The following is a 25620-nucleotide window of genomic DNA, read 5'->3' on the forward strand; positions in this document are numbered from 1 at the left end:
CGTCACACACAGACAGCTCTGCTACATACACGTCACACAGACACCTCCGCTACATACATGTCACACACAGATGGCTCCGCTTCATACACGTCAGACACAGACGGCTCCACTACATACACGTCACAGACATCTCCGCTATATACACGTCACACACAGACGGCTCCACTACATACATGTCACACAGACGGCTCAACTACGTACACGTCACACACAGACGGCTCCACTACGCACACGTCACACACAGACGGCTCCGCTACATACACGTCACACACAGACAGCTCCGCTACATACACTTCACACAGACGGCTCCGCTACACACACGTCACACACAGTCGGCTCTGCTACATACACATCACACACAGACGGCTCCACTACACAGACGTCTCACACAGATGGCTCTATAACATACACGTCACACACACAGTTCTGCAACATACACGTCACAAACAGGGAGCTTCACTACATACACGTCACACACAGACAGCTCCGCTACATGCACGTCACACATAGACGGCTCTACTACATACACGTCACACACAGAGAGCTTCACTACATACACGTCACACACAGACGGCTCCGCTACATACACGTCACACACAGACAGCTCCGCTACATACATGTCACACACAGATGGCTCCACTTCATACACGTCAGACACAGACGGCTCCACTACATACACGTCACAGACATCTCCGCTATATACATGTCACACACAGACGGCTCCACTACATACATGTCACACACAGACGGCTCCACTACGTACACGTCACACACAGACGGCTCCACTACATACACGTCACACACAGACGGCTCCGCTACATACACATCACACACAGACAGCTCCGCTACATACACATCACATAGACGGCTCCGCTACACACACGTCACACACAGTCGGCTCTGCTACATACACATCACACACAGACGGCTCCACTACACAGACGTCTCACACAGGTGGCTCTATAACATACACGTCACACACACAGTTCTGCAACATACACGTCACAAACAGGGATCTTCACTATATACACGTCACACACAGACAGCTCCGCTACATGCACGTCACACATAGACGGCTCTACTACATACACGTCACACACAGAGAGCTTCACTACATACACGTCACACACAGACAGCTCTGCTACATACACGTCACACAGTCAGCTCCGCTACATACATGTCACACACAGATGGCTCCGCTTCATACACGTCAGACACAGACGGCTCCACTACATACACGTCACAGACATCTCCGCTATATACATGTCACACACAGACGGCTCCACTACATACATGTCACACACAGACGGCTCCACTACGTACACGTCACACACAGACGGCTCCACTACGTACACGTCACACACAGACAGCTCCGCTACATGCACGTCACACATAGACGGCTCTACTACATACACGTCACACACAGAGAGCTTCACTACATACACGTCACACACAGACGGCTCCGCTACATACACGTCACACAAAGACAGCTCTGCTACATTCATATCACACACACACACACACAGCTCTGCTACATACACATCACACACAGAGAGCTTCACTACATACACGTCACACACAGACAGCTCCGCTACATACACGTCACACAAAGACAGCTCTGCTAAATACATGTCACACACAGACGGCTCCTTTTAATTTTTTCACCACCCACTGTGTGGGAGGGTTCCCAGGTAAGAGCTGCAATTGGCCTGGTTGGCTCCTGACTGGAGTCTACTATTTCCACCAGACGGGCGCTAGGTCACCCTTTTTTAACTTCTCTCTGCTACATACACGTCACACACAGACAGCTCTGCTACATACATGTCATATACACAGCTCCACTACATACACGTCATACACAGACGGCTCTGTAAAAGAGAGCTCTGATATCTGGTCATGTGATTCTGTGATTCCTCCCACACAGGTGACATCACACAGGTCCTTTAGCTCACTAGGAGCTCACAGCTCATGTGACTCCTTGACTCCTCCCACACCTGTGACATCTTTACAGGTCTTGTCAACAGACGGCTGCTGTACCTGAGGAGGTAAGTGCTCGCTCTTAGCCCTTCTCGTACATTCAGTCTCCCTCCTTGTGGCCCCCACACACTATAATGTCCTCTTTGTGGTCTCCACACACTATGCTGTACTCTTCGTGGCCCACACACACTATAATGTCCTCCTCGTGGCCCCCACAAACTATAATGCCCTCCTCGTGGCCCCCACACACTATAATGACCTTCTTGTGGCCCCCACACACTATAATGTCCTCCTCCTGGCCCCCACATACTATAATATCCTCCTCCTGTCCCCCACACACTATAATGCCCTCCTCGTGGCCCCCACACACTATAATGCTCTCCTCGTGGCCCCCACACACACTATAATGCCCTCCTCGTGGCCCCCACACACTATAATGCCCTCCTCGTGGCCCCCACATACTATAATGCCCTCCTCGTGGCCCACACACACTATAATGCCCTCCTTGTGGCCCCCACATACTATAATGCCCTCCTCGTGGCCCCCACATACTATAATGCCCTCCTCGTGGCCCCCACACTCTATAATGCCCTCCTCATGGCCCACACACACTATAATGTCCTCCTCGTGGCCCCCACACACTATAATGCCCTCCTCGGGGCCCCCACACATTATAGTGTCCTCCTCGTGGCCCCCACAAACTATAATGCCCTCCTTGTGGCCCCCACACACTATAATGTCCTCCTTGTGGCCCCCACATACTATAATACTAACATACATACAGTGTGACAGGTCTCCGTAGCCTTTAAAGGGGCTCTATCAGCAAAATCATGCTGATAGAGCCCCACATATGCGTGAATAGCCTTTAAAAAGGCTATTCAGGGACCGTAAAAGTTAAGAGCATTCAGGGTGTGCCGTCTTCTTCATCCACGCCTCCTCTTCCTCCGATGTCCTTGGGTCCCGTCCTCCTCCGGCGCTCGCGAACTGACATTGATAAAAAAAAAAAATGGCCTGGGCGCATGCGCAGTAGCATGCGGCTTGTACTACGGCTACTGCGCATGCACCCAGGCCATTTTTTTTTTATCAATGTCAGTTCGCGAGCGCCGGAGGAGGACGGGACCCGAGGACATCGAAGGAAGAGGAGGCGTGGATGAAGAAGACGGCGCACCCTGAATGCCCACCCAGCGTGCACGATGCGTAAGTAGATCACATTCTTTTTTAGGGTTGTATTTTAAAAAGGGGGGGGGGTAGTTTAATATAACATTTAAGGACGATTTTGCTGATAGAGCCCCTTTAATCAGTTATATTGAAACTTTGTGAAACAAACTTCAGAAAAAGTCTCTTATTTCCTGAGAATTTTGTGGATTCCAGTATTTCTAGTGCTCTCAGGACTCGGCAGCTTTAAAGGGGTTGTTCTCTTATTACCTTCTGCTTTGTGGGTTGGAGATCCGTTTCATGCCTGCACCACACTTCTTATTATATTTTTGGAGTTTGCAGTTCCATTGTTTGTATTACACTTAAATTTAACTTGACTGATCTGGCAGATTCTTCATCATGTACCCAGGGGTTCCGGTCTTGTTCCGAGGTCACATGATCAGAAACTATCCCCCACCCCCGCTCCTCTCCTGATATCACTGGTAATTTACCTGTGCTATGGGGCTGGCTTTACTATAGTCGGCCATAGTGAGTTCCAATCTTCTTCCCATAAGACAACAGCTCTATTGGTAGATTTTATACCCTGAAACACTTTTACAATTTAAGTGTCTTTCTATGAATCTCACTTTTTTGTATTTGTCGCTAGTGTTTATGGGGTCATTCCATGTCAAGTGGACCAGTGCTCCCCACTCGACCATCTCCAATTTTGCTGAAAATTTATAAGGATGTACATGTATGTTTGAAACGAGGTTCTGTAAATTTTTAGGGCCAAAGCAGCACACAAACAGTTAACAACCTGCACTGTTGGAGAAATACTGTCACCCTTGGCCCGACAGCCAATAATCATCCCTTGTGCAACTCTGATAAATCGTCCCCTTTACCCGAGACAACAATGAGATTCTGTTCAGCCTATTACACACCTTATATACCCACCAAGCCGGCCCACAACAAGTCACTTCCTTCCTGAGCTACACGCTGCCGACCTCAGAATAATGGGACTCAACTCTTCTATTTATTCCATGGGATTCCGTGTAGTGATTACATTGTCTCATCTTCTCTCCATTCAGGTTCCTACAATATAGAATCCTCTCAGTTTCTTCTATATAAGAGAATATTCCTGATTGATCCATCAAGGATGGAAAGAGACAGGAACAAGATGGCGGAAAGTCTATTAAATCTCACCCTAGAGATCATCTACCAGCTTACTGGAGAGGTGAGAGATTCTGATGATGTCATCATTACATCATTCTTATCTATAGTAATAACAGATGATATGACTGGAGAGGTGATGGACTCTGGACATGTATGTAGTGAGATTTATTAATGTGTCTCCCCATAACCAGGATTACACAGTAGTGAAGAAGACCTCTAGTGGGCGCTGTCGGGCTCCTGTGTATGAAGGATATGGAGGAACCCTGAGCCCAATCCCGGGGCCTCCACCTCACCCCCTGATACAGGAGGAGATCAATGGACAGAAGCTCCTAGAACTCGCCAACAAGATGCTGGAGCTGCTGACTGGAGAGGTGACACTGCTGGGAATGCTGGGACATTATACAGTAACTGGAGGGGTCGGGGTGATGACTGTATCATTGTGTTGTCAGGTTCCTATAAGGTGTCAGGATATCGCTGTCTATTTCCCCATGGAGGAGTGGGAGTATTTAGAAGGACACAGGGAAATGTACAAGGAGGTGATGATGGAGGACCACCAGTCCCTCACATCACCAGGTAATAGACATGACTATATACACATGGACTTCCATTATTTGTATGTACAGAATGAATTCAGTCCCTGTCTGTGTATCTTACAGGTAGATCCAGTAAGAAGACAACACCAGAGAGATGTCCCAGTCCTCTTCTTCCACAGGATGATCAGGTAGATGGAGATATTCCCTATGATGTGTAGACGGGCTGTGACGTCCTTGTGGTCAGTCTTGGTTTATCCATCAGTGTTAGGGCTAGTTAACAGGGGGGAAGGGACCGCATATTTTGGTCCTGATTTTGATGCGGGAAGCCGTGTCAGAATAGGACCAAAATGCGACTGTCGCAGCTTCCGACAATCGCGGCTTCCCGCTCCGGAGTAGGCCCAAATGAATGGGCCTAGTCCAGAGGGTGCTGTCTCGAGGCGGACAGGGCTGACTCAGCTGCGGAATCCGCATGAAGAAAGGGCAGCTCACTTCTTTTTTCCATGAGCCGGGACATACCACTCATGGAAAAAAGAAAGCTAGCGGTCTACATAGACCTCTATTGTGAGGGGGCGGATTCTGAGGTAGATTCGGCATCAGAGTCCGCCCCTGTTGCCCCATGTGAATGAGCCCTTAGATGTTTTATATTTGTGTAATGAGAGGTGGAGATGGAGGATAAAGCTGACCATAGACATTACATGTTGTCTGGATCTTCTGACTATGAAAACTTTGTATGGGATGAGGAACCAAAGAGACTACTTAACAAATTTCTCTCCATGAGACAAGTAACCCCGGATGTATCTGATAGAATCTAATTTCCTCCACTGAAATATCCTGAAGCATATCTAGCCATGCTGAGTATACAGTCATGGCCAAAAGTTTTGAGAATGACACAAATATTATATTTTCACATGATCTGCTGCCCTCTGGTTTTTCTGTGTGTTTGTCAGATGTTTTTATCACATACAGAAATAGAATTGCAATCATATTATGAGTAACAAAAGCTTATATTGACAATTAGAATGAGTTAACCACTTCCGGACTGCCCATAGACTATATACGTCCGGGAAGTGGTTGCCTAGTTCTGACAGGATGTACCTGTACGTCCAGTCAGAACACAGCAGCTGCACGGAGATCGTGCAGCTGCTTTCAATAGGAGCCGGCTGTAACTTCAGCCGGGGCTCCCAGAGAGAAGACAGGGCAGATTTATTCCCTCCCCTGCCTTCTCGATTGGACGCTGCCATAATTCAGCTGCCCTCTGACCCGGCGGACACGTGATCCGCCGGGAGCAGAGTCTTGCAAAAGCTGCTGGGTCCTACAGGACCCCAGATCAGCTCAGTAAGCTGTATATACAGTGTACAGGAGGCTGGATTTCTCCTGCAACTGGGGTTAAATGTAACAGCCCCAGTTATAGGAGAAATCAGCCTCCAGTACAAAAAAATAAGTGATGAGATGTCCCCAAAGGTCTCTTATCACCTTATGGGGACACAATCTGGAATAAAATAAAAATATAATAAAAAAGTTTTAAAAAAATGTAAATAAAATAATAATAATAAATAAATAATACGCTAATAAAACGCTGTTATTAAAGGTTATAGCCCCACCCCCGACAACACCATACAAAATAAAAATTACCGTAACGGAGAGGAAAAACCTATATTATAAAGTTTTTCAGTGACACATTGTGTTATTAAATTTAAAAAAATAAATAAATTGAAAACCAGACACAATTTCCCTCTTATTTTTTTTATATTTTCCTGGATACAAAAAAAATTAAAACACATTCGAAAATAAAAATAACAGAAAAATAAAGCCCTATGTGTCCCCGAAAAAAGACGCAAAATTTAGTTGACTGAGACATACGGGAAAAATGTTACAGACCTCAAAACCGCACATACAAAATAAACCTAAAATGTGTCTGGTCCTGGACCACAAATTGGCCCGGTACTGAAGTGGTTAATGCAGCAAGTCAATATTTGCAGTGTTGACCCTTCTTCAGGACCTCTGCAATTCTCCCTGGCATGCTCTCAATCAACTTCTGGACCAAATCCTGACTGATAGCAGTCCATTCTTGCACAATCAATGCTTGCATTTTGTCAGAATTAGTAGGATTTTGTTTGTCCACCCGTCTCTTGATTGACTACAAGTTCTCAATGGGATTAAGAACTGGGGAGTTTCCAGGCCATGGACCCAAAATCTCTGTTTTGTTCCCTGAGCCATTTAGTTATCACCTTTGCTTTATGGCAAGGTGCTCCATCATGCTGGAAAAGGCATTGTTGATCGCCAAACTGCTCTTGGACGGTTGGGAGAAGTTGATCTTGGAGGACATTCTGGTACCATTCTTTATTCATGGCTGTGTTTTTAGGCAAGACTGTGAGAGAGTCGATTCCCTTGGCTGAGAAGCAACCCCACACATGAATGGTTTCAGGATGCTTTACAGTTGGCATGAGACAAGACTGGTGGTAGCGCTCACGTAGTCTTCTCCGAATAAGCTGTTTTCCAGATGTCCCAAACAATCAAAAAGAGGATTCATCAGAGAAAATGACTTTACCCCAGTCCTCAGCAGTCCACTCCCTGTACCTTTTGCAGAATATCAGTCTGTTCCTGATGTTTTTTCTGGAGAGAAGTGGCTTCTCTGCTGCCCTCCTTGAGACCATGCCTTGCTCCAAGAGTCTCCACCTCACTGCATGCAGATGCACTCACACCTGCCTGCTGCCATTCCTGAGCAAGCTCTGCACTGCTGGTAGCCCAATCCCGCAGCTGAAACACTTTTAAGAGACGATCCTGGCGCTTGCTGGTCTTTCTTGGGCGCCCTGGAGCCTTTTTGCCAACAATGGAACCTCTCTCCTTGAAGTTCTTGATGATGCGATAGATTGTTGACTGAGGTGCAATCTTTCTAGCTGCGATAACCATGGTTAACAGAAGAGAATCAATGATGCCAAGCACCAGCCTCCTTTTAAAGTGTCCAGTGGTGTCATTCTTACTTAATCATGACAGATTGATTTCCAGCCCTGTCCTCATCAACACCCACACCTGTGTTAATGGAGCAATCACTGACCGATGTTATCTGGTCCTTTTAAGGCAGGGCTGCAATGATGTTGAAATGTGTTTTTGGGGATAAAGTTTATTTTCTAGGCAAATATTGACTTTGAAAGTAATTGCTGTTAAGCTGATCACTCTTTATAACATTCTGGAGTATATGCAAATTGCCATTAGAACAACTGAAGCAGTAGACTTTGTAAAAATTAATATTTATATCATTCTCAAAACTTTTGGCCATGACTGTACATGTATATGAGGTTCTCGCAGTTCTTAGTGAACCGTCATCTAATATCTATATCCAGCATCAGATTTGCTGCTCTTTGCCTCGGATAACTCCTCCTGTCAGGTCAGGTTTGGTCATTATGGTGATAATTAAACATTTAGAACATTCTCTGTGACTTCCCCATTTGTCTGGTGACTTTTACACTATTTGTTTCCCAGATTTTCCATCAGGATAAAGATGTGAGCGACATTAATGCTATATCTATGAGAATAAAGGAAGAGCCCTATGTGAGTGGTGATGAGGAGTGTGAGGAGAACATTCCTACAGGGAACCGCCCAGGTGAGGAGTCACCACTATATAAAGCACAGAAGGGTCACTGATTCTAGTCAGACATTGTTTAGACTATTTGTTGTTCCCCGATTCAGGTAAAATACTAATAATACATGAATATAAATGTGATACCGCTATAGGGGGTAATAAATGTAGTATAGAATAGAATGTACAGCAGGAATATGGACTTGACATCGATGTGAACGAGGCAAATTTCTTCCTCACCGGCTGTCAGTCCTCGTGAAGAGAAAGAATTTCCCAGAATTATATAGCAGATTATTTCAGGTAGCGGAAAAATAATCCTCCTGCTCGATCTTCAGGCAGATTCCACCTCAGAGCTCTATGGAAATAAATGGGAGGTGGAAAATCCGGCCTGGCCAGTAAGGAATCTGATGGAGATTCGGGGGCTGATTTGGTAAAGCGGAAAAATTCTTCTTCTGAATTCCTGAAGCAGCTTCTACAAATGTCACTGTGTAAACCTCACCTTAGACCCCAATCACACTATGGAATCCGGACTAGAATATCTGGTCTGTACATCAGTCACATTTCCCAGCCTGAACTCTGTCCACACACCAGGACTCCCCGTATCTTAGTGATCTATGACGCTAGGAGTCCCCGCTTCCTTGTGACTCCACAGACCCTACTACATACTGTATGGGACAGCAGATCCGCGGTGAGTTCAGGCTGGGAAATCCAGCAGATGTGGTTTGGATTGTATTGTGTGTATGGGGTGTAATACAGTAAGATTTATGGCATCCTACAGTATTATTCCACATAAGTGGCCATATTTAAGCAGCCAGGGATTGTGTTCCTGTGGTTTGGGCTCTGAGACTTATTTCACTTTGGAATCTTAGAAGAGACGTCCAGATAAGACGATCTATATCAGGACAGGACAACTAGTAATGTAGTCAGAGGCCTGGACTTAGCAGTACAAAATAAGGGCCTTGATGTTCGGTCCTAAATGTGGGTTCTGTTGGGATAAGATAAACTACTCTAGGTGCAGAAATTGTAATGAGATTGTGATGAATGTCCTTTATGTAACGTGAGCAAGGTGATCTACCAGGGACAGGCAGGGCCGCCATCAGAACAGTGCTGGTGCTGTCAGCGGCCCGGTCACCGCTCTAAGGAAAAAGGAAGCCGATAACTTGTACCAGTGTAACCAAGCAGCAATATGTACCAAAGTATAGTAACCTGCTGTGCACCATTATTAATCAGAAAAGAAGCCCCAAAAAGGCCTAAAATGTAACTTGTAATATAAATTTCTAAAATCGCCAAACTAAACCAGAAGCACTGAATAAACAAGGGATATACCCAGAATTGTGACCTGATATATTCAGCTCACTCAGGCTCCACATCTCACCATCTACTACAGCTCAGAACGTGAGACTCCCATCATTTTATAGACAATCATCTTGTCTATTTAGCATATGAATAGTTATGCAGATTCTTGTCATGTAACTGCTTTTTTTTTTTTTTTTTTTTTAAACTCGTTTTATTGAGAAAGTATATAACAAATTACAGTACAAGAAAATACAAGACATAAGAGATGGCAAAGGGTACACAAACCAAAGCAAACTTGGACCAAAAAATCTTGTCAAACAGAACAAGAACCAAAAACTATGCTGCAAAGTCCATATTAGTAATTGAAGGCTTGCAAAAATCATCCAGTAGAAAGTCCAAATCCAGAAAGTCGAGAGAGGTATCAATCTCCATCCAACCTGCAAAGGACGAGAGTAGAAAACAAGAGAGATAACAGAAAAACATGCACACGGAACATACACATTACTCCAAATGTAGTATAAGCATGGACCAGAGTCACCCCTTGAACATCTAAGGAACATGTGCATTTAGGGCAGAGCGAACAGAATGGTCAGTATACAGGGTCAAGGGAGAGTCACACCACGGGCCCGAAACAGGCCTACAACCTTGGACCAGAAACCTTTAATGATCGGACACTCGCAGACCATGTGTCAAAAATCAGCATATATACCAGTACATCGCAAGCACCCAGGGTGTTTCAACCTTCCCATTTTGTGTAAGCGTGCAGGAGTCAGATCGCTTTGATGCAGGATGTAAACTTGTATCAGCTTATTATTAGCAGCAGGGGAAACAAACTGGGCTGACTCCAGAACATCAGAGATAGTATCGTCTGTGAGATCAGGGATAATAGTGCACCAACTCAGTAAAGCCGGGGTTTCCAAACTAGACATCTTAACCCGCATGAGATGGTCATACAATGTTGAGATGTTTAAAGAATCGCCATGGCACTGGTACAGCCACGTGATCTAAAACGTACAGACATTTTGGAAGAACCACCATTTAAATTATGTTTATCCGCTCAGCCACTGACAAATGCAAAGCTTGCCATACCTGAAACTTGCCCCGAAAGTGACCAAGGAGTGGGAACACATTGAGACTCAGGAATTGTTTATGATCAGTAGATTTGAATTCCCAAATACTTACAAGTGTCTACAATCTTAAGTCCATAAATAAACCCATCCCCACCTATTGGCGGCCGTGCAGAAATGGGCATATATGACGATTTGGACCAATTTATCCTCAGACCAGAGTATATTCGGAATCTGTCAATAATCTCCATAGCTCTAGGAATTGTACTAGCAGGGTCTGACATATATAATAAGAGGTCGTCAGCATACACGGATGTCCTCTCCTCTTTAGCGCCAATCAGTACTTTCCTGTATAACGGGTCCGTCCTAAGGAGAATAGCAAGAGGCTCTATTGCCAAGGCAAATAATAAAGGAGACAGAGGACATCCCTAGCGAGTTCCCCTGTGGAGGGCAAAAAACGGGGATAGCGCACCATTAATAGAGAGTGCAGCTCTAGAGGACAAATAAAGAAGCTTAATCCAATCAATAAAGGAGTCCCCAAACCCAAAACATTTCAGAACCTGGAGCAAGAAGGGCCATTCCACTGAGTCAAATGCCTTAGTGGCATCTAGAGAAGCCACCGCCCAATCCTGATTAAGAGCAGCCTCTATTTGAGATACAACTTGGATCCGATGCATATTATTAGAGGTGGACTTGCCAGACATAAAGCCCGATTGGTCCGGATGAATCAAGTCCAGTATTCAGGCGGTTAGACAAGACCTTTGTAAGCAATTTGTAATCAAGATTAAGAAGAGAAATAGGCCTGTAAGACCTGCACTCCAACGGGTCCTTATCTGTTTAAGAAGAAGAATGACATTTGCGTCATAAAACGAACCTGGCAGAGTGAGGGCCCCAAAGGCTGCCTGGTAACACTGCAATAGAACGGGTAGGAATATGTCCTGATATTGCATATATACCTCCACTGGGACACCATCCAGACCAGGCGATTTGCCCCTGGCCATAGCCGACAGAGCCGTGGACAACTCATCCAGTGTAAGTGGAGCATCTAAAGATTCCCGCTGCTCCACTGTCAGAGTGGGAAAGGGGACATCTGTCAAATACTGAACAAGTTCCTGAGCAGGAGCGTTTAATTGTGAGCGGTAAAGGTCCAAGTAATATTGATAGAAACTAATTCTAATCGCTACGCTATCAGAGAGGGTGACTCCATCAACTGAATTAATTCTTAGAATAGCTGGAGAAGCTGTATTGTAATGGATCAGGTGTGCCAAGAGGCTACTAGACTAGTTACCCAACTCATAGAACCGTTGTTTAGCAAAAAATTGTGATCTACGGGCCTTTTCATACAAAACATGGAGATATTGCCTTCCAACCTGTAGCCACTCAGACATAGAGTCATCAGTAGGGTTAGCTACATATGCGGCTTCCAACCGTGAACATCAGCTAGTTCCATCTCTAGGGATGACGATTCTCTCTTAGAATATGAAATAGAGGACTTAAGACACCCCCTCAGATAAGCCTTCATAGTCTCCCACAAAACCAGAGGTGTAACAGTGGCGGAATTAATATCTAAAAAGACCTGCAATTGGTCCGGTATATGGTCATTCACTGCTATAAGCTTAAGCCAAAAGGGGTGAATACGCCAATTATGAGAGGAGTTAGAGATGCCGGCATCCCCCAACTCAAGCACCAATGGAGAATGGTGTGAGATTGCCCTAGGCAAATACAAGGCATTATTTAACTGAGAGCATGCTCTAATATTACCCAGGGCGTGATCAATGCGAGAGAGGGAGTGATGAGTGGAAGAATGACAGGAAAATACCTGGGCCCGCGGATACTTAAGGCGCCACAGATCATGCCAACCCAACTCCTCTACAAGCCGAGCCAAGGTAGTAAGGTGGGTGTCAGAACCGGCAGGGACACCGGCATTAAATCTATCTAAGGAAGCGTTCATCAACTTATTAAGATTACCTATGCAAATCACTGTTGCAGCGGAAAATTGAGCTGCAAAGTGAGCTGCTTCATGCAGAACTGAGAAATCGGATGCGGGTGGCAAATAAAGACCTAAAATGACATAAAGTTTAGAATGTATCCAGGCCTGAGTAAACACGTCACCCGTCCGGGTCCCTAGCAACAAGGCCAGGTTTCCATCGGACCCTGCGATGTACCAAAAGGGAGACACCCCTGGAATAGGATGTGTGGGTAGAGTGTATGGCCGACTGGACCCAGGGTTTCTGTAAGTATCTAGTGGTATCTGGAGTCAGATGTGTTGTCCTGCAAGCACACCACATCAGGATTATAGTGTCTAAGGTGCGAAAAATAGCACACCGTTTTTTGGCACTACCCATGCACCGCACATTCCATGATAACAACTCAAGGGTCATCATACTGTAATACAATCATAGCATATACCACGTAGGAGCGGAACTCTCTCACCCTCGGCAGTAAGGACAATACTGGATCATGTAAATAGGAGAAGGACTTGCAGCAACCAAGCAACTGGAAAGGAAAACCCGTAAGGGGTCAAGAGGGAGCATAAAACTGCTCCTTAAAAAAACATGTGACAATTGATAAATGGGGGAAGTAGTGCTCCCAGGTTGGTGAGAAAACAATTCAAAAAATACAATCAAACACTATTGCTGTGAGATGAATCTACAAAAGACCTAAAACACAGAAATATAAGTGACCAGCTCTCATGGAGTCACCAGACAAATATAATGTCCACCGCTAGCAGCAAAAATCGTTTAAACAGTCATTAATGTAGGCTTGGCCATGAATGGCCCCTTACCCATGTACATGTGTCCAGCTAACGTCTGGGAGAACGAGGTAGCAAGTTCAGCCAATGTCCCACCTCCTGCGGAGATGCAAAAAAGATCTTTTCCTCGTGGATCACACAGAGACGCGCTGGATATGCCATGGAGTACTGGATGGAGTTGTCCCGCAAATGATGCTTGACCTGAGCAAAGGTGGCACGAGTCTTCTGAAGGGTCGCGAAGAAGTCCAGGAAGATGGAAATCGAGGCACCGTTGAATTTAATCTTAACTTGACGTGCTGCCCTCAGCGCTGCATCTCGGTCCTTGCTGCTAAGAAGGCAGGCCAATAACGGTCTCGGAGGAGTGCCCGGAGGAGGAGGTCTGGCAGAGACCCGATGAGCTCTCTCTACAGCAAAGACAGATGAAAAAGTGGCCCCCGGTAAAATCTCTTTCAGCCACTGTTCAATAAATTCACATGGGTTAGCTCCCTCAGCCCGCTCCGGCAAACCCAGGATGCGTAAATTATTGCGACGGAGTCTATTTTCAAGATCATCCGCCCTCTGAGTCCATAAGTCAGCCTGCCTTCTCCAATATAGCAAGTTTAGCTGGCACCGGGGCTGAGGTATCCTCCAAAACAGAAATACGATCCTCCACCTCCTTTACCCTGCCTCTCAGAGTCTGGAAATCTTGATGCAAAAGACCCACATCGATCTTCACCTCCTCAATTTTAACCGTGAGGGATGATGTACTGGACTGGATTGCCTCAAGCAATTGCTCTGTGACTTGCCGTAATGTAGGTTCTGCATCCTCAGCAGGTGGTGGCATTAGCGATGGATCCGGCGCCGGTGGGCTATGCTATGGCTGCTCCCTTGCAAAGCCCCGGAGGTGCTCAGAGGTCGATCCATTGGGCTGGCGGCTCATAGTGAAAGAGCACAGCAGGTAAGTATATAACTGACAAGCACACCACAAAGTTATACTGTCAGAAGGTGGTAAAGTAACGTCAGAAGAACAGCATATAGTAGCAGCCACCACTCGATCAATAGGAGTTATCAGAGGAACAGTCCACAATAAGAACGGCTTAGCAGCTGACTGGTGTGTTCAGCTGATCAACTTTGGACAGCATCAGCTCCCCAGCCCATAGGTGTTATCAGAGGGACAATCCACAGCAATTGTCACTATGCAGCCAGCAAAATGTTATCAGAAGAGCAACGTGGAGCAGCATCTACCGTGCAGGCCAGCAGGTGTTATCAGAAGAAGAGTGCACAGCAACGGCCACAATACAGCCACAATACAGCCACATAATGCTATCAAAAGAGCAACTAATAAGCAGCCAGTAAGTGTGATCAGAGGGATAGTGTCCAGCAGTAGTCACAGGTCAGTCAGTGGATAGGAGGACCAGGATATAGCCCACAGTCTCTGCACTTGCGCTGCCAGGAAGTGTTATCAGAGGGTCGCCCAGCCAGTAGGAGTACAAGTGCAGGAGAGCTCACCAGGGTAGGATAAAAGGTGTTTATATGAGATCCAGGAGCTGATATCACACTTGGTTGCAGGCTCTAAACTATTCAAACAAGCGCCTCTCTGTAGTAGAGTATCAGGGCTCAGAGGGGAGAGATCAGGAGCACAGCACAGACCTCCAGGGACACCATGAGGCAAGATGGCCACTGCAGCTCACCTTCCAAACTCTCCACAGTCCTAACAGCAGTTCCAGAGCTGCTAACAGACTCCCGATGGAGCAGGGAAGAAACAGGAGGTAGCAGGGGTGATCCGGAGACACCAGAGGGCCAGTGCAGCAAGGATATCAGCAGGATAAGGTAGGTCTTGGTTGGAGCTCAGCTCACATGCAACTGATCAGTGTACGTGCTAGCCACGCCCCCAGACAACCCCTTTAATGAAAGGCATTGGAACTGCTTTGTTACTGTTTTGCTCCTCTTGTATACTACAAAGTACAACCTGTTCTCACATTCCCTAATAACTCAGGGACTTATTAGTTTGATTCCCAAGTGAAAGGTCACTGGCTCAAATCAAGTATCAGCCATGAAGATTTTCCATGAAAAGAGAAATCACATCATCCAGCTCATCGATAGCGGTCTCTGGGCCAAGAAAATTGCCAAACTGCATCATGTAAGTGCCATGACTGTGGGAAGAATACGAAATGAAGTCCGACCATTCATTTCAAAGACAAGAGGTGAACGTCCAGGCAAAATATCAGAGTCAGTAAGTCGGCTCACCACAAGATCTATCAGTTGTGGCGCGACAAACATGGCAGTGCAGGTGGCTCGTATGCTTCGTAATAGTGAGATCACAGATGTGCAGATGTGGAATGGTTGCCCGAAAGATGAGGAAGCCTCAAACTCAATATGGGCAGAAAAAGCGTTAGCTCAGGTTTGCAAAAAAAAGTACGAAAAGTGGACAGTAGAAGATTGGAAATAGGTGATTTACAGTGATGAGATGAAAGTCAATAGACTGGACTCTGATTGCAAATTTATCCAAAAATTTTAAGGGAAACTGGGGCTAAAATTGAGAAATAAAAGTTACTGTCATGTTTGGTGGAAGAAGCCTGATGATATGGGGTTGTTTCACAGACAAAGGGGTTGTATACTTTACCAGGACTGATGGAGGTCTCACTGCTGAGCTATAATACAAGTTACCGTGTATAATCAAGTACCTTGAATATAAAAAGAACGACATAGTGTTCCAGCAGGACAACGACCTCAGGAATGTCGAGATTCGAAGAAATCGTTCAGTGACAATAAAGCAGAGGTTCTGAATTGGCCCCCACAGTTCCCAGACTTCAACCCAATCAAACACTTGTGGGTAGAGAGGAAGAAATAAACTGTAGTCGTACCCAAGTGAGTCGACCAGTATGCCCCAACACTGGGAACATGTAGGAGAGAGCTGAGATCTGATTTCAGTCAAGGCAAACTTGAATCTGATCCAGAGCATGTCCCCTATGAATGCAGTGACGATTTCACTATGTGACAACTCTAGCAGCGATTAAAAGCACTCTTCTGCTCTATATCTAATACAGGGCCACGTTTATCTGAGTCAACATGGATGAACAGGGGACTACTAGCTGTGTCTTATCCCTGCTGGGACAATGAAATCCTGACACTGGTGGAGTGTTGCAGATGGGAGGTATTCCCTCCATCTGTATTTTGTGTCCATAGGGGATTTATTGTATGTGGAGGCTGCTCTAATCCTGACAAATGTCCTCATGTTATGGGATCGCAGCAGTATTTTTTCATAGTATTGTGCAGGGCTGTTGATGAGATGGGAGCAGCGTGGTTAAACTTATATTTGAACATTGTATTCTGGCTTCTGTAGCTCTCAGATTTATAGATCGATTATCCTTTATGATAGCACGGGGGAGGCTTGTAGCATCTCCTGTTGCCAGCACAACAGTCTCACAACATTAACCAATCAGAGGTGGTGGGTGGTACCTTGCTGACTCACCCACCCCATGGAGTTGCGGAATTGATCAGCAGGAAGTTGTCGGTCCCATATAAAGAACGTAGGCGTGCGGCCGCTTGGCAGCAGAAATCTTTAAGTATCGGCACCCACCATCAGGGGCCGAGAACTGTGGTTGTAACCACATTATCGTCCATTTGGGGTTTTATCAATTGTAAATTTCTCTCCTGATGAACTGAGTGCTAAGACAGGGGCACAGAGAAACGTGTTTAGGGATTTTAGAATCTATCTTGTAGCCTGCATGGGGGTGAATAGCGAACCATTAGGGATTTAGATTTATACCAGCAATCACGGGCACGCTTTATCAAAGTGCGGGTGGTTATCCCTTTGGCAGAGTGAAATATTGAGGAAGGTTATTTTATCACCTGCCTCTACTCTATCAATAGGTCCATTTCTAATATCTTTATGCCACCCTTAGGCACAGGTTTAGTGTACTAATCTGGGCAGACAGAAATCCGTTTGCTGTGATTATTCCATCTATTTTGCAGGGAGTGCACAGTTGAGCAATTGACCTAACATCGTGTTTTAGACTCACTTTGACTGTAAGCTGATACATTCCTCTCTATTTCTGCTCCTCGCTGCGCCGCACATATAATGCAGCGACCTGGGGTTCCATAGATTTAATAGAACATCATACGTGTTTTTGATAATACATTGGATCCCCTTGATAGGTCCAATCATCGAAGGGCGTATTGTTTATATACTTGATATATGATAAGCATGTCAGCTCACTCACAGATTTTCCAATGTAAAAACCCGTAAATATATGGGTATAAATCACTACCAGATACCTTGTGGAGAAAGGAAGGTGCACGGATAATTCGGCCTCTCAGCCCGAGGTGTAGATACAAGCGTCCGTAATTGAAAGATCCAGCATCAATTCCTTAAGTAAAACTTAGCTTTTATTGTGAAAAGTCCTCCGGAGCATAAATCGCTCCATATGTTCAATTACAGATATTCATGATGGCAGAGCTGAAAAAACGTCTGGCTGACGCGTTTCAGGGCGTTATTGCAGCCCCTTAGTCATAGCCTGACGCTACAAGGAAACAAACAATTTTAAATATCCATAATGATTACTTGTGCACCTGTAACTTCAGGGTCAAACCCTCACGTGACAATTAAAATACCACAACAAGAGAACAAGAAAAATAACAATAATCCTACAACCAAATTAGTTTTTTTGTTTATTTGGTTTATTTGTTTTATTTGGATCTAAATAAATTTATAAGGCTGATTACGGTAAAAAAAACATTTTTTGGATGTGTCCACAGATGGTATTACTCCAATGAAGGACATGAAAAATAATGATTTTGAAAACTTACAATTTAGGGAACAATGTTTTCTTGTTGATTTACAGGATCTGAGTGACAACAGAGCACTGTCTGTGATGACACTAACATAATTGTTAGTACAAGTAATCCGCAGTTTTATCCATTAACATCTAGGGCTCCAATCCTGGAGAATTTTCGTATAGCAGTAAAAAGAGATTTAACCAAACTGTACAATACATCAGTTCCCTACAAAGACAATTTGAGCAAAAAAGAGCGGAATTGATAGAATGTGAAAGTATGTGTGTTTGGATGTTTAGATGTTTGGATGTTTGTTCCTCAATCACGCAAAAACCGCTCAACCGATTTGGCTCAAATTTTCAACAAACATAGTTCCTAGGCAGGATTGAACGATAGGCTACTTTTCGTCACAATCGCAGACATACGTTTTTGCCAGGACCCCCACAAAACCACAACTCATACCACCAGCTCTGCAATTCCACACACTTTTTAGCATAGCACGCCACAAACTCCCTATTGCCCTCTAGGGCCTAGCTCCTAACCCCAGGCAAGAGAGGAGGCCGAGGCCAGGGTTGCGGGGGTGGTTGCAAAGGGGTCGGGGGGGAGGGGGGTTGGAAAGGGGACACAATGACACCTAGATGGATGAACGGATTTGGCTGAAATTGTGCACATACATGCCTTGGGTCCCGGATTGAACGATAGGCTACATGGAATTCCCGTACACCACCGCAATTCACTCCCGTGACCGGTGCTTTTCACTTTTTTAGGTAACACGGGGGAAGGGGGCATGGGGTTGGGGGGGGACACGGGGCTAGGTGGAAAAAGGGGCACGGGATAGAAGAAAGAAGCGAGCACATGAGGGAGTGGGTAGGAAAAAAAAGGGGTTGGCGGGCGCCAGGGGGGAGATGAGGAAAAGGGAGCCACTGTGGACACAAGGCAAAGGAAGAAGCCTGCGCGGGGCTACAGGTGGGTTGCGCGGGGGTCAGGGTTCCGTGGACGAAGTCGCGGGTACTGCTAGTTAATTATAAAAATGGCGGATAAAGGAGGGAAGATTGTCATACTTGATAAGGATGACTATCATGATTCTGTATTAAAGATTCTCAGTGATATAACTACTTAAAAATTGTTGCACTCAGACCCTACGGAACAATTTACGTTGTCCCTGCGTAAGTTAATAAGTGAAGGTGTTAGATTGGGTGTTTTTTCTGAGAAAGATGGAAAATTTCTCATACCAGAACATCCGGTAACGCCGATAATGCATGGTTTGCAGAAGGTGCATAAGGGTGTTTTTCCCCCTCCACTCAGACCCATTGTCTCGGGCATAGGGTCTCTGAATGAAAATCTTTGTGATTGGATTGACCAGGTGTTACAGCCACTTGTTACGCGTATACCTGGATACATAAGAGATTCAAAAGAGGTCCTGAGGATTTTCAGTAGGTTTGAGTGGAGGGGGGAACACCTTTGGGTCACATGCGATGTTTCTTCGCTGTATCCATCGATACCTCACAATATAGCACTTTTGGCTCTAAAGGACCATTTACAAAAATATTCGGCTTTCTCGGATGAGATGTGTGAATTTATTGTGGAAACTGTGGATTATCTTCTGCATCACAATTACTTCATGTTCAACAATAAGTTTTATCTCCAGATTTGTGGAGTGCCAATGGGGGCGAGGTTCTCTCCCTCACTGGCTAATTTGGTCATGGCATGGTGGGAAAGAAAATGTATCTTCCATGCCAGCAACCCATTTCGGGATTATATCTATATGGAAGATACATAGATGACCTGTTACTTGTTTGGCATGGAGATGAGGATATGGTACCTAAATTTGTAGAGTATGTGAATGACAATCTGTTTAACCTTAGATTCACACATAAAATAGAAAAAATCTCTATCAATTTTCTGGGTGTTAGCCTAGTAGGAGATGCTAATAAGGGCGTAGTTCACACTAGCCATTTTCGAAAGAGTGAAGCGGGTAATACGCTATTGCATGCCAAAAGCTCCCATCCGGCTCACACCATGCGTGCATTACCAGTAGGAGAACTTGTGCGACTTAGGAGAGCATGTAGTGATGATACCACCTATAAATTACAATCTAGAGAGGTTCATAAACGTTTAAAACAAAGAGGCTATTCTAATTGGTCATTAAATAGAGCCAGAAATATAGTTGAGAAAATGAACAGAAAAATGTTATCATCTGATAAAACTAAGCAGAAACCTTCCACAGCTGGCAACACTAATCTGTATTTTTCAACCAAGTTTAGCACAGATTATAGTGAGGTAACAAAAATAATGAAAAAGAATATGGGAATATTGCATCAGGACGATACATTGAGTACTTTACTTACAGGAGTTTGTTTCTAGGAAAGGAAAGACGATAGGAAGAGATGAGCGAACACTGTTCGGATCAGCCGATCCGAACAGCACGCTCGCATAGAAATGAATGGAAGCACCTGTGACGCCGGCCGGCCGCCAGCAAAGTCAGCGTCACAGGTGCTTCCATTCATTTCTATGGGTGCATGCTGTTCGGATCGGCTGATCCGAACAGTGTTCGCTCATCTCTAACGATAGGTAATTACCTGTCACCTAGTCTATTTACAGACAAACGCAAATTAAGTTCAGAAACCTGATTACAGGTTAAAGGTTTTCATAAATGCGGTATTAGTAGGTGCCAGGTTTGTAGGTACGCAGAGAAAACATCTACATTTAAAAACTCTTCTAACACTTTGACTTTCAACATAGATGGTTTTATGAATTGCACCACAGGCCATGTGGTATACATGGTCATTTGCACAGCATGTAATGTTTATTATGTGGGGAGCACCATCAGATCATTGAAATCCAGGATTTCTGAACATGTGCAAAGCATCACAAATAAAAATTGTATGAAAATCACGGGAGTGACCAGACATTTTCGGGAAGTACATGAGGGGGACATTTCTACTTTTAGATTTAAGGCCATTGAACATATTGCAAAACCAGTAAGGAAAGGCAATTGGGAACACTCAGTTAGAATTAGAGAAGCCTTTTGGGTCCTAAAATTAGATACGCGGATACCCAAAGGAATGAACTATAAAAATGAACTTTCCTATATGTAGAAACTAGCTGGTACCCGCGACTTCGTCTGCGGTGATTGTAGGAGTGGGTATATACAGGTGCGGGTAAGGTTTTCGTAGTGTGTATATGGTATGGGATATGAAATGTAACTTTGTATCTTGTTTTTGCTGTAATTCAGAGAATACGTGAGACTTTTGTGTTGAAGTTAATTTGTATTTGAGCTGCTATATATACGGTGTTGTGAGAAACTTTACATAGTGACTTTGGGACAGAAGTATTTGAAGTTAACCCTTTCCCGCCGATGGCATTTTTTGATTTTCGTTTTTGACTCCCCTCCTTCTAAGCCCCATAACTTTTTTATTTCTCCGCTCCCAGAGCCATATGAGGTCTTAATTTTTCCTGGGACAAATTTTTCTTCATGATGCCACCATTATTTATTCTATATAATGTACTGGGAAGCAGGGAAAAAATTCTGAATGGGGTGGATTTGAAGAAAAAATGCATTTCTTACAGGCTTTGGTTTTACGGCGTTCACTGTGCAACCGAAATGACATGTCCCCTGTATTCTGTGCTTCGTTACCATTCTGGGGATACCAAATTTATATGGTTTTAGTTACATTTTGACCCCTTAAAAAAAATCCAAAACTGTGTTAAATTTTTTTTTGAAAAGTCGCCATATTCCGACAGCCGTAACTTTTTTATATATGCGTGTACGGGGATGTATAGGGCGTCTTTTTTTGCGGGAACGGGTGTACTTTGTAGTTCTACCATTTTCGGGAAATGTTATTGCTTTGATCACTTTTTATTCAAATTTTTAGCAGAATCAAAACAGTGAAAAAATGGCGGTTTGGCACTTTTGACCATTTTTCCCGCTACAGCGTTTACCGAACAGGAAAAATATTTGTATAACTTTGTAGAGCGGGCAATTTAGGACGTGCGGATACCTAACATGTATGTGTTTCACAGTTTTTAACTACTTTTATATGTGTTCTAGTGAAAGGGGGGTGATTTGAATTTTTTATCCTTTTTATTTTTTTTTTTATATTTTTGTTACTTTTTTTAAAAAAAAATTTTTTTGCTTTTATTAGACCGCCTAGGGGTATTGACATGGGTGGGCGGTGTCGCGGATTGTCAGAGTGGTGGGGGTCGGCAAACATGGCTGCTCCGGAGCGTTAAAGAGAGCCTCCTGGAGAATCGTTAAGGTGAGGGGCAAAGTGGTAAAGTATATGTATATGTGATTGTGTGGGGTTAGGGGCGAGGCTGTAGAGGGCAATATGAATTTTGTGGCTTGCTATGGTCCAAAGTGTGTGAGATTGCAGAGATGGTGGTGTGAGTTTGGGATTTGTGGGGGTCCTGGCACAAACGTATGTGCGCTATTGTGACGAAAAGTAGCCTATTGTTTAATCGAGTGTAATGACTATGTTTGTGGAAAATTTCAGCCAAATCGGTGGAGCGGTTTTTCCGTGATTGAGGAACAAACATCCGAACATGCAAACATCCAAACACACAAACCCACAAACTTTCACATTTATAATATTAATAGGATATTAATAGACTTTTCCATTATGATCTGAGTTTATTTTTGGAAGACTTTTTGTTTGGTATCTCGGTCTGTGATAAGCTTTGTTCATGTTCAGAGATTATGGAGATGTAATTTGTGGATGTATTATGGTATAATTGAAAAAGAGGTATCGGTGAGAGTAACATTATAAGCATTAACATACATATAAATATCCTTGGAGTATGTTTAAAAACAGTGCAATGTAGAGCAATAATATTACCTTTTCTGAATATTGATTCTTTATTGGACTGTATTTTAATATTACTTTACATTCAGTTTTGATTGCTGAACCACATATGTCAGCACTTGGATTAAATCTCTACATCTCTATGACGTGTTATTCCAATCTTGATTGGTTCACACTACCTTGTGACCGGGATTTCCTTACACGCATGCGCAGTGAATCAACTGTAGCCATCTTTGTTAAGGGCAAGGTCAGAGTCTATGCAGCGCCTCGGACCATTTACTCCGTAAGAAGTTTATTCTTTGTTTGCTTTTTTTGGTATGTATATATTTTGTTTATTTTCTTTGCTTATGTCATTTTTGTGTCTGTTTTTTCATGTATTTCTTTTCTATTTAGTTTATTTGGTTGTAGGATTATTGTTATTTTTCTTGTTCTCTTGTTGTGGTATTTTAATTGTCACGTGAGGGTTTGACCCTCAAGTTACAGGTGCACAAGTAATCATTATGGATATTTAAACTTGTTAGTTTCCTTGTAGCGTCAGGCTATGATTAAGGGGCTGCGATAACGCCCCGAAACGCGTCAGTCAGATGTTTCTTCAGCTCTGCCATCATGAATTGAACTTTTTATGGAGCGATTTATGCTTCGGAGGACTTTTCACAATAAAAGCTAAGTTTTACTTAAGGAATTGATGCTGGATCTTTCAATTATGGATGCTTGTATTTTTTATATAGGCTAGATATCTTCAGTTTAAAGCAGGAGTCTCCTAACATCTTGGAGCCCCTGTATTATACGTCTGAACTACAACCTATTACAATTATCATTTTTATATTCACTTATGGGGTATTTTAAATGCACTGGTAAAAGTTACAGTATATACCCGAGTATAAGCCGACTCGAATATAAGCCGAGACCCCTAATTTTATCACAAAAAACTGGGAAAACTTATTGACTCGAATATAAGCTGAAGGGGAAATCCACCATTGCAGATAAAAAATCTGGTCATGTGCATTACAGCTTAGTAAATCCATGGGCCTCATAGTAATAGCAGTTAAAACCATCATGTCCCTCACATTAACCCCCTGTGTGCCTCACATAAGAGTTACTGATATGTGGGACATATGGAGGTAATAATTAGGTATCTTCATAATTAAGGTCCTTCATTAGTACCCTCATATGTCTCACATATTAGTAACCCTTATATGGGGCACACAGGGGTTAATATGAGGGACATGATGGGGTTAACTGTTAATAATGTGAGGCACATGGAGATACTGAAACTAAATTAATAACCCCAAATGCCTGATATTAATAGGCAGAGTAACTAAAGGAAGGGACCTGTGTGTCATGTTACTGTAGCTTCCTCTCCTCCATACAACAGACATCTTCCATAAGACACAATGAATCCTGGTCACTCATCTGCAGGGTAGATGCTAAATCTTAGTGTGCTAAAGGACCTCTGATGATGTCATGACCATGTGATCGGACTCTTGTGTGGGCGGAGCTACTAGGATTTAGACTCAACCTTATCTGCAGATGTTAATTACCATTGACTACAGGACCTTTGATGACATCACAGTCACGTGACTGGTCCTTCCAGTTTTCTGTGTTCCATGGACCATGACTCGTGTATAAGCCGAGGAGAGCTTTTTCAGCATGAAAAATGTGCTGAAAAAAGTCAGCTTATACTCCAGTATATACGGTAAGTTTTATTTTATATCTTCTATACCTTCGCCATACTCTCAAGATTTTCATACCTAAGAGACCACCGTTTTTTCTTAAGTGCCACCACCCCTTTTCCTAGTGCTGTGACCTAAAGCAGTGGTGGTATCTGCTATTGAGACTGTCGCTGACATCAGTCTCAGCACAGTAAATACCAATGAAATAGGCCGCGTTACCGTTGTTTGCTCAGTGGGGAAAATTCTTATAAGGTTATGTTATTTAATAGTAGTAATATCTATTTTCTTCTTGTCAGATGACTGTACCAGGAGCTCAGAGGGACATCTGATATCTACAGATTATAAAACAGAGGATCATGGTATCACACAAGATCCATATGAAGAACAAGTCATTACCCCAGATATACCCTCAGCCCTTCAGAAGAAAGGTCTCTCTTCTAATTCATCACAGTCTATTAAGCAAAATAAAAGACACAGAAGGGGTGTTATACATCAGAGAACTCACACGGGGAGAAGCCATATTCATGTTCAGAATGTGGGAAATATTTTAGTAAGAAATCAACTCTTGTTACACATAAAAAAACTCACACAGGAGAGAAGCCATATTCATGCCTAGAACGTGGAAAAATTTTTACTGCTAAATCAAGTCTTGTTAAACATCAAAGAACTCACACAGGGGAGAAGTCAGTTTCATGTTCAGAATGTGGCAAATGTTTTATCTCTAAATCAGATCATGTCATACATCAAAGAACTCACACAGGGGAGAAGCCATATTCATGCCCAGAATGTGGAAAATGTTTTACTGCTAAATCAGAACTTGTTAGACATCAAATAACTCACACAGGAGAGAAGCCATATTCATGCCTAGAATGTGGAAA

The 25620-nt window shown here is 43.8% G+C and overlaps 2 protein-coding genes across 2 annotated transcripts in view; both read left to right on the top strand.

The window, feature by feature from the left end:
- Positions 1–25620, top strand: part of LOC142189686 (uncharacterized) — a 292843-nt gene that overhangs the window by 93560 nt on the left and 173663 nt on the right. The gene's annotated exons all lie outside the window — the stretch shown is intronic.
- Positions 1990–25435, top strand: LOC142190393 (oocyte zinc finger protein XlCOF8.4-like). The gene is made up of 7 exons (XM_075262290.1): positions 1990–2045; positions 4200–4345; positions 4476–4655; positions 4734–4857; positions 4941–5005; positions 8298–8418; positions 25039–25435. The coding sequence occupies exons 2-7, from the start codon at positions 4268–4270 to the stop codon at positions 25356–25358; spliced, it is 888 nt and encodes a 295-aa protein (XP_075118391.1). The 5' UTR covers positions 1990–2045; positions 4200–4267; the 3' UTR covers positions 25359–25435.

Source organism: Leptodactylus fuscus, chromosome 1, assembly GCF_031893055.1.
Source record: "Leptodactylus fuscus isolate aLepFus1 chromosome 1, aLepFus1.hap2, whole genome shotgun sequence".
NCBI lineage: Eukaryota > Metazoa > Chordata > Amphibia > Anura > Leptodactylidae > Leptodactylus > Leptodactylus fuscus.

Excerpts from the sequence above, each read along its gene's own strand:
- LOC142190393 (XM_075262290.1), top strand. The coding sequence starts at position 4,268 with ATGGAAAGAGACAGGAACAAGATGGCGGAAAGTCTATTAAATCTCACC. Across the intron at positions 5,006-8,297 it reads TTCTTCCACAGGATGATCAG|ATTTTCCATCAGGATAAAGA; the intron begins GTAGATGGAGAT and ends TTTGTTTCCCAG. Across the intron at positions 8,419-25,038 it reads TCCTACAGGGAACCGCCCAG|ATGACTGTACCAGGAGCTCA; the intron begins GTGAGGAGTCAC and ends TCTTCTTGTCAG.